This window comes from Schistocerca nitens, unplaced genomic scaffold, assembly GCF_023898315.1.
Source record: "Schistocerca nitens isolate TAMUIC-IGC-003100 unplaced genomic scaffold, iqSchNite1.1 HiC_scaffold_451, whole genome shotgun sequence".
Lineage (NCBI taxonomy): Eukaryota > Metazoa > Arthropoda > Insecta > Orthoptera > Acrididae > Schistocerca > Schistocerca nitens.
Genome location: NW_026045984.1, coordinates 248,711 through 263,751, shown reverse-complemented (window position 1 = coordinate 263,751; position 15,041 = coordinate 248,711). Strand labels below are relative to the sequence as shown.

General features: G+C 41.1%; 1 protein-coding gene across 1 annotated transcript in view; it reads left to right on the top strand.

Annotated features, from left to right (window-relative positions):
* LOC126232143 (uncharacterized) overlaps window positions 1-15,041 on the top strand; it is a 177,094-nt gene that overhangs the window by 154,317 nt on the left and 7,736 nt on the right. The window contains exon 6 of the mRNA XM_049942448.1: window positions 1,064-1,210. Within this exon, the coding sequence (XP_049798405.1) occupies window positions 1,064-1,210 (147 nt within the window). The remainder of the gene's footprint in view (window positions 1-1,063; window positions 1,211-15,041) is intronic.

The window sequence follows — 15,041 nt, the reverse complement described above, 5'->3', positions numbered from 1 at the left end:
CCAGAGGTCATCCACGGAATCCTATCAGGTTTCCTGCTACTGGGATACAGCAGATTATGTTCGCTGTCCACCTACAGGTGTACGACGTACCTCCCACAGCGTCAGTATTGATATGACGTTTTCATCCAGCTATCATTTGTTGCCTCTGTCTCTCGGATACATATGTTCCATACAAGTCTGTTTTGTTTCCTTTTCAATTAAAAAAAAATCCCTATTCAATAGACAACAGGTTACTTCACAAGTTGTAAACGTTGTCCATCAGATAAAATTGCATACACTGTGTAATCCATTTTTTTCTTTTAATGGTGGCCTCTACTGCAAACTGCTCAACACGAAAATTGTTGTTTAAGAAACACATCACCACTGCTGTCTTTTCAATGAATCGAATTGTGGAGACATTACATGCATATATACATTTCTATTTGCTTTACTCAAATGCAGATTTTGAATATACTCTTGATAACTTCTGTAGCATAGCTCTTGTAATTCTTGTCCATCTTCTTCATTCCCTTGGGCTTCACATCAAACAGCGCCTGCATATCCATGATCGTATAGTTTCAACAGTAAGTTGATACCCCAACTTATTAGTTTGTTTCTCTATTGCTGATTCTCTCTCTCTCTCTCTCTCTCTCTCTCTCTCTCTCTCTCTCTCCCTCCCTCCCTCTCTCTCTCTTCCTCCAGTGATATAATTCAGCATCCATATATCAGTTTTCAAATTACCTCACAACCAAAAGTAGCAGCCAGTTGACTTTAACTGCTTCTAAATTCAGTTTGATAGTTGTTCTGTCAGGGCAGCAAAATTGTTGGCCCTTATGTTTGGGATTTGGTTTATGCTTCATTGTGAACAATTTGTTGTTTTGCATCTTAAGCTACGCCAATGGGGAATATGGCAGAAGTAGTGCAGAAAAAGACCAGTTAATTGCTGGTACAGTCACGTTAAGTGACAGGCAGGTGGTGTTGGCACTGTGTGTTCTGTTGCCCCGGTGGACAGTCCCTCAGCTGCACCGCCTGCAGTGAGCCCCTTGTGTGAATACGCCCACCCACACAGTGTTTCTCTGTGCAGCTCGCCGACCGCCACAGGGGGCGGGTCCATCCCCAACTCTGACCATCAACCCCACAGCGGCCACAGCCGAACTCCTGCTGCAGCTGCGCCTCCCACGTCTGCCCGACACACCCCTCCACCTGATGACGCAGCCGTCTCGCGCTTCCGGTGAGTTGTGTTGCCACAAGTGTCCAAGTCTTACCCTCAGAGTACTGCTTATTTTGGCATTAACCAGCCGATATAGTAAATAAAATAAAATACATATTCCTTCAGGTTTTGGATAGAGGTTACAGTTGCCATTAAACATTACTCCTTTCTCACTTTGTGGCTATGATATTTTGAAGATTGAGCACATATGCAGAAGATTTCTCGTTCTCTGTATTTGCAGGAATTACGTTCAGTTCAGAGTCACTCAACTGTAGTTACGTAGGAAGTGTCCCATACAAATCATACCCATTTCCAAAGATTCTTTATATGTTGATGTGTTGGATCTAGATTTTGTTTTTAGTGATGATTGTGTGTCTTACAAATTGATTCTGAATTAAATGGGTATGGAAACGGGATTTTTCACACAACTCCACTCAACAAAACCTATGTGAATGGTTGTAGATATAAGTTATTGAAGACACTCGGGAAGAAATGGCGAAAGAAAGGTAAACAGAAATACAAGTAAGAATGACAAAGTTAATATTTAGTACTGGAATGAGGATACAGCTTGTTTTGGGTATGTCTTAAAATGTAATTCGAATATTCCTTACATGGTTCCCTGGTCAGTTACATCTGTAGTGACTGTTGAAAATCTGTGCCGCACTGCAACAGGAACCCAGATTTGCTGCTTATTGCAGGCAGTCTCCTTGAGCAGTCGGTTGCCTGAGTACACCTCCACTTCTGACTCAGCTTCTCATCGAAACTTGCACTAGAGTTTATCCCGGGGGACTTAGGGGAAGAGTATCAAAAGGGAAATCGAATCGGTGGATGTTATCCTACTTCAGAGGATGTACATGAGAACCTCTGGTGGTAGTGTTTGCAAACCATGGGTAAAAACATCATCCACAATGGCATTTCCATCTAAGCCAGCAAACGCACTCAGCTGGTCTAATGGTTGAGGTACCTGCTCTCGAGAAGTCAGAAATGCAGCACTGTATGGATCGTCAGTTGTAAACAAATTCCTGCAACTGAAGGTACATGGAGGTCACCAGGTGTGATGAGTAGTGGTTTTGATTCACCGAGGAGAAGTTTTGTGTAATTCCATGGTATAGCTAACTTTTATTTTTAGAAATGAGCAACCGATGTGGGCAAATATAGTTGGTCCTACTGAAAATATGATGATGTGACTTACCAAATGAAAGTGCTGGCAGGTCGACAGACACACACACACACAAACACAAACATACACACAAAATTCTAGCTTTCGCAACCAACGGTTGCCTCATCAGGAAAGAGGGAAGGAGAGGGAAAGATGAAAGGATGTGGGTTTTAAGGGAGAGGGTAAGGAGTCATTCCAATCCTGGGAGCGGAAAGACTTACCTTTCCGCTCCCGGGATTGGAATGACTCCTTACCCTCTCCCTTAAAACCCACATCCTTTCATCTTTCCCTCTCCTTCCCTCTTTCCTTATGAGGCAACCGTTGGTTGCGAAAGCTAGAATTTTGTGTGTATGTTTGTGTTTGTGTGGTAAGTCACATCATCTTTATTTTTAGATATATTTTTCCTACGTGGAATGTTTCCCTAAAACCAACAGCAGAGTTTCCACAATGATGGTGGTGCCACTACAGCGGAGTTACTAAATACAGTTTTCCTTAATTCCTTCACGAAAAAAGGCAAAGTAACTATTCAAGAATTCGAAACCAGAACAGCTGTTAGCATGAGTGACATAAAAGTATATATTTTAGGTGTTGTGAAACAACTCAGATCACTTAAGAAAGGCAAGTCTTCTGGTCCAGATGGAATACGAATCAGGTTCCTTTCAGAGTATGCAGACACAATAGTGCCTTTCTTAGCAATCATATACAACCGTTCACTTGGCGAAAGGTCTGTTCGTAAAGACTGGAAAGTAGCACAGGTCACACCAATACTCAAGAAAGGAAATAGGAGTAACCTATTGAATTACAGACACACATTACTGACCTCAATTTGCAGTAGGATTTTGGAGAATATACTGTACTCGAACATTATGACTCGCCTTGAAGAAAATGACTTATTGATACATAACCAACACGGATTCAGAAAATATCGTTCTTGTGCAACACAGATTTTTATTCGCATGAAGTAATGAGTGCTGTCTACAAGGGATCTAAGATCGATTCCATATTCCTAGATTTCCAGAAGGGTTTTGATACCATTCCTAACAATAGACTATTACGTGGTGTATACGGCCCGGAAGATCCGGGAAAGCCCCAGGAATTTTTTCATCTGCAAGAAAACCGGGAAAAACGGGAATTTTCTAGAATCCCGGCAGTTTTTCATTGATTTAGTTTTAAGTTAATTTTTTGTCATTTTGACTGGTAATAACCGATACTCTAACAAAGGACATTACTGTATCCCGCTACTGCAGAATAATACTGCAGCAACAAATTATGAATGAGGGAATGAAATTTAAATTGCAAAGGAAATGGTTCATGTATAAACAAAAAAACACAGTGCTCATACAAGTGTCTGCCAACAGCAAAATGTGTGAAAGGCTGTAGGAAGACAATGCAGTGCTTCGTAACAACAAATTACCTCCGATGAGCGTTTACATTAGATTCATTTAAGCAGTTGCGAGCGGAATCATGCGCATGCGCAGTTGAGTCGCGTCTGAGTACAGGGTTATTACAAATGATTGAAGCGATTTCACAGCTCTACAGTAACTTTATTATTTGAGATATTTTCACAATGCTTTGCACACACATACAACAACTCAGTTTGTTTAGGCATTCACAAATGTTCGATATGCACCCCTTTAGTGATTCGGCAGACATCAAGCCGATAATCAAGTTCCTCCCACACTCGGCGCAGCATGTCCCCATCAATGAGTTCGAAAGCATCGTTGATGCGAGCTTGAATGCGTGAGGATTCTCTACCTCCCAAATTCGCACATTGTGTCTGTTCACTTCACCATTAAGAAAAAATGTTGCTTCATCACTGAAAACAAGTTTCGCACTGAACGCATCCTCTTCCATGAGCTGTTGCAACCGCGCCGAAAATTCAAAGCGTTTGACTTTGCCATCGTGTGTCAGGGCTTGTAGCAATTGTAAACGGTAAGGCTTCTGCTTTAGCCTTTTCCGTAAGATTTTCCAAACCGTCGGCTGTGGTACGTTTAGCTCCATGCTTGCTTTATTCGTCGACTTCCGCGGGCTACGCGTGAAACTTGTCCGCACGCATTAAACCGTTTCTTCGCTCACTGCACGCCGACCCGTCGATTTCCCCTTACAGAGGCATCCAGAAGCTTTAAACTGTGCATACCATCGCCGAATGGAGTTAGCAGTTGGTGGATCTTTGTTGAACTTTGTCCTGAAGTGTCGTTGCACTGTTATGACTGACTGATGTGAGTGCATTTCAAGCACGACATACACTTTCTCGGCTCCTGTCGCCATTTTGTCTCACTGCACTCTCGAGCGCTCTGGCGGCAGAAACGTGAAGTGCGGCTTCAGCCGAACAAAACCTTATGAGTTTTTCTACGTATCTGTAGTGTCGTGACCATATGTCAATGAATGGAGCTACAGTGAATTTATGAAATCGCTTCAATCATTTGTAATAGCCCTGTATTTAAGAAAATTAATGCAGATCGATTTAAAAATGCACTGGAAGTGGTGTATTTCTCAAATTATTAAACTGAACTTGAAACACAATAACTCCACACATTAGAAAGCAATCACAACTATTTTTACGGCTGCTTAATAGTCTTTTCATAATAAATTAGCACACTCGGAATTTAATTCACTAGGATAGGATTCTCAAGGTTTGTGATTTGGGATAATCACAGGTGTAATATAGAGCGTTTAGCAGCACCACGATTGTTATTAAAATCAACCAAATTTCACAAATACCTGGTCCATTTACGGAGTGCCAAATATAAACATTTTGGTGGATGCTGGTGGCACTGGTGGCGTGATTTGCAGTGGCTGTTAACATGACGGCGATGTAGTCATGGCAGTGCTGTTGGCCTCGCCCTGTTATAGGTCTTCTGAATTATATTTTTGCAGGGCCGAAAACCGTGCCATTATACATGGTATCACCAAATGCAGAATCAAAGGTGCATAAATAACTCTCATAGCTTCTCTGCCTCAAAACTGCAAGAACATGAGCCACAATGTTCCGCTACTGCTGGCGAGATATTAACCACAGCACTGGTCAAGCCAGACTCCTTAGCCGTCGCAAGGGACGAGTTGCCGCTTGCGTGAACGACACCTTTTCCATTCTGCAAGGCTACTTCTGTAGCTGCAGGGATTCCCCACATTTTTTACATTCAACCCTCCATTCTTTAACTATGGACCAAGTCATTTACAGTACATTATATAATAATCATTCCAGCAGTTACTTACATTAACAAGCTTAATTTAAACTTTGTTCCAAAAGTTTACATAACTGAAATACGTATACATTATCAAAGAATTTCCATGACAGATAAAACACACTACATATGACAGGTACAGCACTCTACATAAGCAACTCTACAAGTAGAAATATATATACAAAGTAGGTCAAAAATGGGTGTTACATATGCCCCATGGTTCACTGAAGATTCCTGCTAGGCAAACATCAATAACACCTTAATGGTACCAAGCAGTCGAAAATAATAATCACTTCATCCAGAGTTGAGCATGAAAAGAATACATTGCAAAACACTATACACTCTATACACTTCATTACGAAAAAAGACATAAGCAACATTATTCAGTTATGTACACCTGTCATAACTGACTCTCATTTTGTGAAACAGTAAGTTGAGTAGTAAGCAAAATTTATCTGTATTGCCAAGAATATTGAGTAGCCAGAATGAGATTTTCACTCTGCAGCGGAGTGTGCGCTGATATGAAACTTCCTGGCAGATTAAAACTGTGTGCCGGACCGAGACTCGAACTCGGGACCTTTGCCTTTCGCGGGCAAGTGCTCTACCATCTGAGCTACCGAAGCACGACTCACGCCCGGCCCTCACAGCTTTACTTCTGCCAGTATCTCGTCTCCTACCTTCCAAACTTTACAGAAGCTCTCCTGCGAACCTTGCAGAACTAGCACTCCTGAAAGAAAGGATATAGCGGAGACATGGCTTAGCCACAGCCTGGGGGATGTTTCCAGAATGAGATTTTCACTCTGCAGCGGAGTGTGCGCTGATATGAAACTTCCTGGCAGTAGCATTTTGTAAGCATTCAAGAAATGTAGGTATACACATGCAAGTATACCCCCTACAAATATCATAACCAATTTGACATTGTAAATGCAACACATCCTATAGCATGATTTTGAAGTTACAAAGGAGGAAACTATCAATGCTGATTCTAATAATAGTCCATTCTTTGATATTTACATAAACATATTGAAACTGAACTTACTATTCTTTTCTTACTGCCTTTATTTGAAACACAGTCCCTCTTTGAAAACTGTAGCAAACCACATACAACACTAACAGATATGAAAATAAAATAATTTTGCTACCTGCAATAGCAACTTGCACTGCATTTGACAACATTAACAAATTACATATCACATTAATCAATTGGCTGCCCATTTTGGGTTTTGGCAGTCTATTACAGACATAGTTTTTTTTTGCCCCACTTTGGCAAGTCTTCTATGCTGCCCATTCTGTATTTAAGGCTTTCCACATTTCTTTTCAATTTGGCAACATTCGCTTGTAGCCCTTTCAGTACAGGGTATCACATATTTTACAACAGTTTTTAGAATCTGAAACTTCTAAGATAGTAACAGCAATTGTACATACGTAACAACATTTTTATAGGAACATAAATTACAGTTAAATACAGTATAGTAGCTTCATAAGATAGATACATTATTTCATCTACAGCATAATATACATTTTTAGTCTGGTATGATTTCGTCATTTATTCATTCCTAGGTACATACATTTTGAGATCCACTACATTATGAACATAAAGGAGCTTCTTCGACTCTGGGTAGATTAAATAGTAGGCATTGTTGTGAGGTGTGTCTTGTCCTGTGAATGGCCCATCATATATACATAGATTTAGAAATTTCGAGGTTAAATTCACTTGATTATTCATGGGTCTTCAGAAGAACAGTCTCCAATTTTGAACATGGCAAACTTCAGGTTACTATTGTGCGTTTTAGATCTCGTTTCGGCTTTGTTTTTTCTTTTACCAATTCTTTCTTCTGGGCTAATCCCAAATCTGTAAACGGTGGGAACTCTAGTTTTTCCTCAATTGAACATTTGCTCTTAGTATTGAGCAGAATTTCCCCAGGAGTCAACTCGGTAAACCCATGAGGCAAGGTCTTCATTAAACTCTCAAATTCACATACAAATCTGCCCTACACTCAGTGGTTATGGTGACAATAGATCCTTCATAACCATCCTATTTCTCTCGTATACCGTTCAACAGGGTTGCTGCCTGGATAGTAGGCTGAAATATATTTAGTTTCTACACCATTCTGCTCCATGCCATCTTTCCAGGTTTTGGAATTAAATTGGGGCCATTATTGGGCAGTACTGCACTGGGTTTTCCAATGGTTCTTAACCTTTTTCAGGAGATACAATTTTATAAATTTAGAAAATACTTCCAAAATCAGTAAAATACATTTACAATTACCAGAAGTTGTGGGGAGGGCTCCAGACAGGTCCACAGACAGTATATCCATGGTATCTTTAGGTAACGTGTTCTGCATTGGGCCTTGATTAGTTCTATTGGTTACCTTAGCTCCCTGGCAGATGTCACAAGACCTAATACGTTCAGTTACCTTTCGACGCGTACTATTGGCAATCACTATAACACTAGCCAATTTATCTAGACACTCCTTTGGCCCAATGATAGTGAAAATAATCTGACATCTGTATCAAATTGGGTAGGACAACACACCATCCATTCTTCAGTAATGAAGCTTTTCCTCTTATACAAGATACTTTTAAAAATCAAAATTTACTTACACAGATTTCTAATTTGGTTGCTCATTTTGATGATATCGCATGCTTTTGCAAATCTGTTCAAATTCATTTTTGCCTGATCTTCTTCAAGTAATTAATTTGGAAAGTTCCATCTCCATTGCATTCCTTGAGTACTTCATCAGTACCATTGGGACAATTCATTGCCACATAATTTTTTCTACCCTTTACATAGCAGATTTCATAATTAAATAGTTGCTATAAAGCCCATTGGGTGAGCCTGCCATTTAGAAGGCAACAATCTTTAAGGAATGTTTGAGCTTTGTGGTCAATGTGTGATGATCTTAAAACCCCACCAGTAATCTGTAAATTTCTTTAGGTCCCATAATATGGCCAAGGCTACCTCCTCTGATATGGTGTAGTTCCTATCTCCTGGAAAATTTCAATACCAATCCCATAGGTGCTACTGTCAGTATTCATATTGAAAGTCTCTGACAGTACTGGGTGATGTAAAACATTATCATGTCGAAGTTTAATCTTTAAAGATTCACAATCCTGTCCAAACAAAAGCACTAAATCTTTTTATAGGTTGTTAAAGTGTGGATTGTTGAAGGGTTTCCCCGTAACAAATTTTCTGTAAAATCCATACCAACCTATAAAGGCTTACAACTGTTTCCTATTTTTAGGTGGGGGAAATTTTTCTAAGGCACGTAACTTTCTCCAGGTCCTTATTAATGCCGGTATTAGTAATTATATGGCTCAAGAATTTAATTTCTAATTTTACAAGTTCACATTTCTATAATTTTAAAGTGATGCCTCCTGCTTGAAGAGCAACAGTTTGGAGCTTTTTTTGCCAGTTTTCATTGGAGATAAATAAATCATCTACATAAATAGTTAACCTGGAACTCAACTCCTCCCCTAACACAAAGTCCAGAGCTCTCATAAACACTGCCAGAGAGGTATTCAGTCCAAATGGAACTACTTTGTATCGATAACATTTCCCGGTAAACAGGATTGCTTTATATTCATGCGATTCTAGACTTAATGGGATTTTCCAATAGCCAGCAGTCATGTTGAAGCTGGTTAAATACCTCATTATGAAATTTTTGCAACACTTTGTCCAGATTTTCAGGCCTGTCCACCTCTCTTTTTACTTTGTTTAGAGTTTGTGCATCAATGGCAACATGTACTCCTCCATCCCTGTTTACAATGATAAGTGGACTGATATATTCGCTGTTACTGTGTTATATCACTCCTCATTCCATAATCTTACCTGTTTTATTCTGCACGGCCTGTTGTTTAGTAAAAGGTACCGAATACGGTTCCACAAAGAATGGATCATGATCCAGAGTTGCAATACAGTATCCAAAATTTCGAGCCAGTCCGGGTTAGCCGAAAATGATCTACTGTCGCTTTCTAAGATAGTAATAAATTCCGCTTTCTCAGGGCCGGCCAGAAATTCTGCACGCGTGCGGTGCTCCTGCACATGTGCAACTTTCGGGTCACAGCGTGCATGCCGCAGCCATCAGCATTCATGTAGTGCATGTTTCTATGCACAGATGTCGCTTTATGCACTTGCTGGGGTACTCTGTACCAGCGCATTCTAGTGCTCTTACCCCAGCTTGCAAGCCAACCATGGGAAGGTATTTTGCGTATTAAAACATTTAAAATACTGTCACAATCTACTCATTGAGACGTCTACTTTTGTTACCAGCTTAACCCAGTAAGACAAGTAATACAGTTAACAACTGTGGGTTTCTATTAAGGCAGCTTGACTGACGGCACGCAAATATGCATAATGTTTTTGATCTAGTATTTAAGAAAGAGAGCAGTTAGTGACTTACAGCGAACCTTATTGATGATTTTAAATAACATTAAACTAATGCAAGGTTTCCTATAACTAATTCTCGGTGCCCTCAGTTACACCCACATAATTTCTGTCTCACTGACCTCTGAAAAGAATGATAACCGCAGACCTCTCGATCACCTATTTCAATACTATTATCAGTTCCGTCTAAAATCTGCATAATAACCGACAATTAGATGAAGGTTATTGTTTATCGACCTCAGCTGAGCGTAGCCCTTCACACATTAAAAAAAACTGTAAATGTAAGTATACATTGGAACAATCGGTTTAATGAGCTATTTTCCTGATAATAATATACCATGGAGCAGAATGATGCAATAATGCACAGTTAGTAAACAATAATTTTTTATTCTGAAAGTAATAAATCCAAACACATTTATCACTGGTCATGAGAAATGATATAGTTAATATCGGGCATAAGAGATCAGCTCATTGATGAACGCAAGCAGTTGTGAAGATTTTCATCACTTATGCTTGATAGAAACCTTGATTTATTCATTTTCATCACCCAGAAAAACCTTTCACAAACATACGTCAACCCGAACATGGACATAGTCTCGCGGCATCTTTGTGCAGGCGTGGAAATTCTTGTTGTGAAAAATTTTCGTAGAATTCTTTTGAACTTTGCACTTCAAAGAACTTGTCCTTCAGTCTTGTATTGCACTGTAGGTCGATCAGTTCCATCTGTAGATCATTCGGAGCATCTTCAACTGACGACGAGAACGGTCGGGCAAAGAGGCGAATGGCAGGAGGCAAACTCGCATCATCTGCAAATTGTGCTCGAAATTGTTCCTTAATTTTTACAATTATTGATACGTATTCTTGAAATCTAGCACTTTCGTGGACCAGGCCAAGAGTCGGGAAATGTGCAGTGTTTTCTGTCATTAGCTGGCGCTCCCAAAGCGCAAGCTTCCTTTCAAAGGCATTTACTTTTTCCACCATGTCAGAAATTAAATTATTTTCACCTTGCAAACTGACGTTCAGGCTGTTCATGAGAGACGTAATGTCCACAAGAAATGCAAGGTCTGATACCCAACAAGGGTCTTCCAACATAGGTTCACTTTTTCCCTTCTCATGTAAGAATGTTACTATGACCAAACGTAGATCAAAAAATATTTTCAGCATTTTACCTCAACTGATCCAGTGTACTTCAGTATAGTAAGCTATGTCACCGTACTCCGCTCCTAATTCCTCAAAGAACCGCCGAAACTGGTGATGCTTATGCCCATGTGTCTTCAGGTAGTTTACAGTATGCACAACAATTTGCATGACGTTTGCTAATGTTACTGATTTTGCACAAAGCGCCTCTCGATGCAGAATGCAGTGAATTCCGTACGTCTCATTTGTGCGCCCTAGCTTTTGGCGCATCCGTGCTATGAGTCCTCTCCGGTAGCCTTGCATTGATGGTGCTCCATCTGTGGTCACTGAGACTCACCGCCGGTCGGGGTGGCCGAGCGGTTCTAGGCGCTACAGTCTGGAACCACGCGACCGCTACGGTGGCAGGTTCGAATCCTGCCTCGGGCATGGATGTGTGTGATGTCCTTAGGTTAGTTAGGTTTAAGTAGTTCTAAGTTCTAGGGGACTGATGACCTCAGAAGTTAAGTCCCATAGTGCTCAGAGCCATTCGAACCATTTGAGACTCACCTATTCCAATCCATACCGACACCATCAATCGCTTGCTCGACAGCTTGGAGTAAGTCCGCACCTGTAGTAGTCCCTTTCAAAGGTACTAAGTCCAAAATGTCCTATGTTCCACAAAGTGCGTTATCGACACCTCGTATGTATATTACAACTTGGGCTGTATCTGTAAGATCTGTTGCTTCATCGAGCGCAATAAAACTAACGAAAATTAATTACAGGTTTCTTGACACTTTAGAAGACATCAAGGCCTAAACCAGATAGTGATATTCGTCACTTGATCGTATTTGTTTTTCAAAGATTGAATTGTCTCTCGTTTCTTCATGTTCTGAATCGCATAATCGAAAATGGAATTCACATGACGCTTCTTCTGAGGAAGTTGGCGTATGTATCATAGTAATTATTTATGCGTAGTAGCTTGTGATGCCGGTCGGAGATGTACGTCCAAAAATCTCCTTTGCTTCTTTATTTACTGGACAGCAGGTAAAATACCGCGTGTCCCTTCAACCAGTTGATGGCATTTTTCTTTGAGGTGGGGTATAATTCTTCTTCCGGGAATAAAAGCCACGTTGGCATTATCAAATACGGCGGTTTTCTCTGCATAGTTACTAATTTTTTTCTGATTGGCAACCATATATTATTTGCGTTTCCACAGAAAAAACTGATGTTCATCTGTGTCAATCAGGTTGCAAGTGGTACACGAAGGGGAATCAGCCAGATCAATGGAATGTAGTCTGGAGTTCGTAGAAAATTTCCTATTCACAAAATAATACCAAACGGCGGCTCGGCACTGGACCAACATTTTATACTCATAAGGCACCTGAGAAACTTTGGACCGATTTTTCTCGGGATTTTCCGAGTAGTGCGTCCTAATATTTTAACCACGTGAGGTGTTAGGGGTCCACGCAAAATTTCGGACAAATCCCCGACCCCGTGGTCGTGCTGTCTCCTTGTGAGTTATGGTGGGGAGGTGGCTAATCTCCATGTGGCCTGCGTTTACGTTAAGTGATTTTGCTGTCTCCTCTTCATTTATTGCTGTCATGTCAAACGAAAAGAAAATTGATCTCTGTTGCTGGGAGCTATCAAGCGAAGTAAAATACGTTGATATGAGTACGGTAGACTAAAATATGTTATTAGTTTCAGATTTTATTTTATTTCCGCCTTCCTGACAGTTGGGCCCTAATCGCCTTGCAGAACAATACTTAAGCTGTTTGCTGCATTTCAAAAGTGCACGTTTTCATCCAACCAATTATTATGTTACTAGCACCTGCAAATGCGATTTAAGCTTTGACAGAAACTTATCCAGTTTTTAGGTATGATCTATCCTGGTTGCTGACATAAAATTCTGCAGGAATGCAATTATGCGAGACGAAATGCAATTTCGAAACCTAAGACGAGAGTATGTTCGATATCTGGCCTTTGGGTTTACACAAATTTGTGAATAGACCCGAAATACTATAAGCGTAGAACCGCAAGTGGAGACACACATCCTGCAGAAATCTGCGCACTGTACTGTGTTGCCCGTTCGTGCAGCTGCCTCTTAACGTGATTTTATTTTGGCGATAACAGAACAAAGTCAGGAGCACGCCTTAGGTAGCCAAGGTGGCCAGTGACTGTCGATATGGACCAACAAAGAAATGTTTCCAACAGGTTGTAATCGACCTCCACGGAATCGGAATTTTCCATTAGTGCGGAAAGGCCTTCATTATGACAGTCATGAACCAATGCTCTGTGCAGACGGGTGTTCATTTGGAATGATTCTTGTGATGGTCGGGGCTAGGTTCTCACAGAAGGCAATCAATTTAAGAAGTGCAAACAGCACATCTTCACCTCTGGTGACGTCATTTGAAAAATGTAGTGTTGCACTGTGGTTCCAAACGGACAAGAGACGTCACTTTGCTACTTGTTGCGCGAGAGTCCTTATAGGCTGGGCCATGACGGAGGCCTAATCAAGCCAGGTTGAAAGTCAGTCACCAGTAACCTTTCTTACGCCAGAGTGTTTTTTGATGAATGTGCCACTCATCGTGCAAGATCACTCTGCAGCTGATTCTTATTTTATTTCGGCATGAGATGTGCAAAATATCGGTGCTGGACTGAGATTCGAATTCGGGTCTCCCTTTTCGTCACGTCTGATGCCTTTGTGTTGATACTTTCCACTGTTCGCCGCGCGGTCTGCACGGCTGCCCCCGTCAGAGGTTCGAGTCCTCCCTCTGGTATGGGCGTGTGTGTCGTCCTTAGCGTAAGTTAGTTTTAAGTTAGATGATGTGGCGGAGGGTACCGTGAGTACCTCTATCGGTTCTTCCTTCTATTCCAGTCTCGTATTGTTTGTGGAAAGAAGGATTGTCGGTATGCTTCTTTGTGGGCTCTAATCTCTCTGATTTTATCCTCACCGTCTCTTCACGAGATGTAGGAGGGAGAAATATACTGTTTGACTCCTCGGTGAAGGTATATTCTCGAAACTCCGACAAAAGTCCGTGCTGAACTACTGAGCGTCTCTCCTGCAGAGTCTTCCACTGGAGTTTATCTATCATCTCCGTAACGCTTTCGCGATTTGTAAATGATCCTGTAACGAAGCGCGCTGCTCTGCATTCGATCTTCTCTATCTCTTTTATCAACCCTATCTGGTACGGATCCCACACTGCTGACCAGTATTCGAGCAGTGGGCGAACAAGCGTACTGTAACCTACTTCCTTTGTTTTCGGATTGCGTTTCCTTAGGATTCTTCCAATGAATCTGTCTGGCATCTGCTTTACCGGCGATCAACTTTATATGATCTTTCCATTTTAAATCACTCCTAATGCGTACTCCCAGATAATTTATGGAATTAACTGCTTCCAGTTCCTGAGTTGCTATATTGTAGCTAAATAATATGGGATCTTTCTTTCTGTGTATTAGCAGCACACTACACTTATCTACATTGAGATTCGATTGCCATTTCCTACACCATGCATCAATTCGTTGCAGATCCTCCTGCATTTCAGTACAATTTTCCATCGTTCCAACCTCTCGATATACCACAGCATCATCCGCAAAAAGCCTCAGTGAACTTCCGATGTCATCCACAAGGTCATTTATGTATATTGTGAACAGCAACAGTCCTACGACACTCCTCTGCGGCACACCTGAAATCACTCTTACTTCGGAAGACTTCTCTCCATTGAGAACGACATGCTGCGTTCTGTTATCTAGGAACTCTTCAATCCAGTCACACAATTGGTCTGTGAACCTGTGTCTATGGCCCTCTTGAGTCTCGTGGACTTCTAGTTTCCATAAAATTCATTATACTCGAACGTAATACGTGTTCCAAAATTCTACAACTGATCGACGTTAGAGATATAGGTCTATAGTCCTGCACATCTGTTCGACGTCCCTTCTTGAAAACGGGGATGACCTGTGCCCTTTTCCAATCCTTTGGAACGCTACGCTCTTCTAGAGACCTACGGT